The sequence below is a fragment of the Octopus bimaculoides genome, chromosome 1, assembly GCF_001194135.2.
Source record: "Octopus bimaculoides isolate UCB-OBI-ISO-001 chromosome 1, ASM119413v2, whole genome shotgun sequence".
Lineage (NCBI taxonomy): Eukaryota > Metazoa > Mollusca > Cephalopoda > Octopoda > Octopodidae > Octopus > Octopus bimaculoides.
The window spans coordinates 71,495,774-71,499,129 of NC_068981.1; the positions used below are offsets into that span (position 1 = coordinate 71,495,774).

Consider the following 3,356-nt stretch of genomic DNA (forward strand, 5'->3'; position numbering starts at 1 on the left):
CGTCAGCAGTAGCGACCATCGGTTAAGGCTGTAGGGCAGCTACTGAAAAGATGCTGAAGGAACCTTCTTTCAGTACAAAAGCGACAAGTTAGTACCTCACACTTTTCTTACTTGTGAAGATTTGTTGGACTTAGTAAAGCCTAGATGAGAAATCTGATGCACTGGATGCCAGCCCGCGATAGATCTGACCTGCATATTGGCCTACCTTCAGGCTCCTTGTTGGCAGATTCCCACCATCCTGCTAGCCCTTGCTTCCACTAGGCGTGAACGAATTTATTCTTGGAGGACCCCTCTACCATAACCGTCCCTCTGCCACCTGCAACTGTTTAGCAGCACTCCACTTCCTACCTGTGCAGACTTCAATGCCATCATCTGCTATTTTGGTGTCCTTGAAATTTCTGTACTTCATGATTTCTTTCGTTTTTGATACTACAAACCCCTCTGACAGGCCGCTGAACTGTAGTCGTAAGTTGTTGGTTGACCCATACAGAGCCATACTCACCAGACTATACAAAAACTGCTGATTTTTCACTCAAGAGTTACATCCTATAATGATAGGAGCCACAAAGTTCTGAGCAGGATGACATACTGGTATACCTAAACCTGGAAGCGACCAGGCAATCTTGTGTTATCAACCTTAATGATTCATCCAGTTCTCAAAGTTTTTGCTGGTTCTGCAGATAGAAACTGTCCTTCAGGCTGCTGTCAGAGGGTTTCTCCTAACTCTTGACTGGTTGTTTTGTTAAAGTTAGGTTGGCAGTGTCAAATGCGAAACTTTTCCACCACTTCCTTTTTTTTACAGTGCAAGAGGCCTTGACTTTGATGATTTGAAGCTGATCCTATATCCATATATGAGTATGTGTATATAATATTAATGTGCGTTTTACACACACACACATACAAACATATATAGGCGCAGGCGTGGCTGTGTGGTAAGAGACTTGCTCCCAACCACATGGTTCCGGGTTCAGTACCACAGCATGCCACCTTGGGCAAGTGTCTTCTACTACAGCATCGGGTCGACCAAAGTTTTGTGAGTGAATTTGGTAAACGGAAACTGAAAGAAGCCTGTCGTATATGTGTATGTGTGTGTGTGTGTCTTTGTTCGTCCCTCACCACCACTATCGACTGACAACCGATGCGGTGTGTTTTCGTACCTGTAATTTAGCGGTTCAGCAAAATCCCCGATAGAATAAGTACTAGGCTTACAAATAATAAGTGCTGGGGTCGATTTCTTCTATTAACAGCCTTTAAGGTAGTGCTCCAGCATGGCTGCAGTCAAATGACTGAAACAAATATAAGAATAAAAGGATATATGAATATGTATGTACATCAAATGACAGTCATTCAAAGGGCAACTACTTAGCCAAAAACAGAAATAAAGACCCTCAAAAAATAATAGTCTGCAGTGGTCATAAAAATCATTTAATAATGTAGACAGCATAGAATATGCTCGTGTGTCGTAAAAAGTCAATTTTGCAGTTTTATAGCAGACTCTTTCTGCTTGATAAAGGTTAACACCACAAGTTATTCGTCTGTTTTTCATCCGAATTTATTAAGTTATGTCCCTTTGATTTATCTTTTCGCGCGTTAATCAAGTTGTAAACATGGCGGGCGAAGAAGAAATGATTGTTGACACTCCTGAAAAGAATACAACTCAACCCAAAAAATCTGGTGGTTTCGAACTACCATGGTAAGTTACAGCTCATTGTTATTTTTGTTACTTTATTAAAAATATTTTATACTATATTTGGGTAATACATTTGATTGAAAACGTCGATACGTATTGCTTTGCTTCAAGTTCTTTACTCTCAATCAACATGATTCGTTTGTAGGAAATGTTTTGTGTATAAATTTAACATAGGAATTTTTCATGAATTATCTGCAGATACTTGCAGTAATACTGATGTCATATAAGGGTATAACTACAGATTTAGAAGAGAACAAATATGAGATTAGGGATTTAATTCTATCTTCAACCCTCTTGTAAATTTTCAGATTAACACCCGCACGATTTTCACTAGGCTGTTAGGGTTAGGGAATTCCGTCCCTAATCCTGACCCTAACACCCTAGTGAAAATCGTGCAGGTGTTAATTCGAAAATTTACCAATTTTTCTTTCTTGATCGTCGAATAATTAATTTTTTGGAAAATAATTGATAATATCTTTATATTAGCCATCTCTTGCTCCAATATAAGGTCTGGAATCGTCTTAGATTAAATAAAGCTTTAGATTCGCTGCAAAGTTAGGAGTTTAGTAAATTACTTGTCCAGTATCTGTGTTTTGTTTCCTTTCTGTTGTGTACTTCAGAATTAGCTGCCACAAATACGTTATAATATGCAAATTGATATACCCGATTTACTTCTGTGATTAGTTGGTTTATAAGCAATATCGCGGAGGACAGTTAAAGAGGCTTTTTTTTTTTTGATGTCTATTAAATACAGTTTTTTTATACAAAATCTCGTTATATTCAGTGGTACGCAATAACATTAGGTTATGCTATTCGAGTACTGAACTTCTGAAGCCAAACTTGGTAAAAAAAAAAAAAAAAACTATAAAGGTTTGTTGATAGTAGAAACTAAAGTATCTGTAGTCCCCTGTAGAATATCTACTCGTTTTTTTGGTTTCTTGCACTGTAAAAAAAGAAGGAAGCGGTGGAAAAGTTTCGCATCTGACACTGCCAGCCCAACTTTAACAGAGTTTGGGGACTGACAGCAGCCTGAAGGACAGTCTCTATCTACAGAACCAGCAAAGTCATTACCTGCTGTAAGTACAGGAACCAAATGAATCAGTTATATTTCTCTCCAGCAAATTTGATTTGGTCTTGTACCTGATAAGAATCAATATTACAATGAAATTTAAATATCTTGAATTTTTAGATTAGATTTCTCTTTGAAAATGCATAAACTAAAACTGAAAAATACAGTATTGACTAGATATATTAAAACAAATATGAAAATGTAAATATTGCAAATATTTACATATTCTGTCTCTAAACTATCGATGACTCTTATTTTAATGGTATGAAACATAATTTGTCAGTAATACCAAAAGAAAACTCTTAGTTATCTTATTCTGATTTAAACTTTCAGGATCTCAAACAATAAAACCTGTGAAACACTAACAATAGTTTTCCAGCACCACTATGTACCATTATCAATACAATATATTCTGCATTTTCATATATTAATAAGACAAAGAATGAGATTATTGTATACCATACTCAGGTACACTACAACTCAACAGCAAAGGATAAAAGTAAGATCAGAAAGCAGCCATCATCATCATCATCATCATCATCGTTTAACGTCCGCTTTCCATGCTAGCATGGGTTGGACGATTTGACTGAGGACTGG

General features: G+C 36.8%; 1 protein-coding gene across 1 annotated transcript in view; it reads left to right on the plus strand.

The window, feature by feature from the left end:
• Positions 1 to 1,577: 1,577 nt before the first annotated feature.
• LOC106870562 (replication factor C subunit 2) overlaps positions 1,578 to 3,356 on the plus strand; it is a 13,220-nt gene continuing 11,441 nt past the window's right edge. The window contains exon 1 of the mRNA XM_014916688.2: positions 1,578 to 1,693. Coding sequence (XP_014772174.1) covers positions 1,608 to 1,693 — 86 coding nt within the window. The 5' untranslated portion in view covers positions 1,578 to 1,607. The remainder of the gene's footprint in view (positions 1,694 to 3,356) is intronic.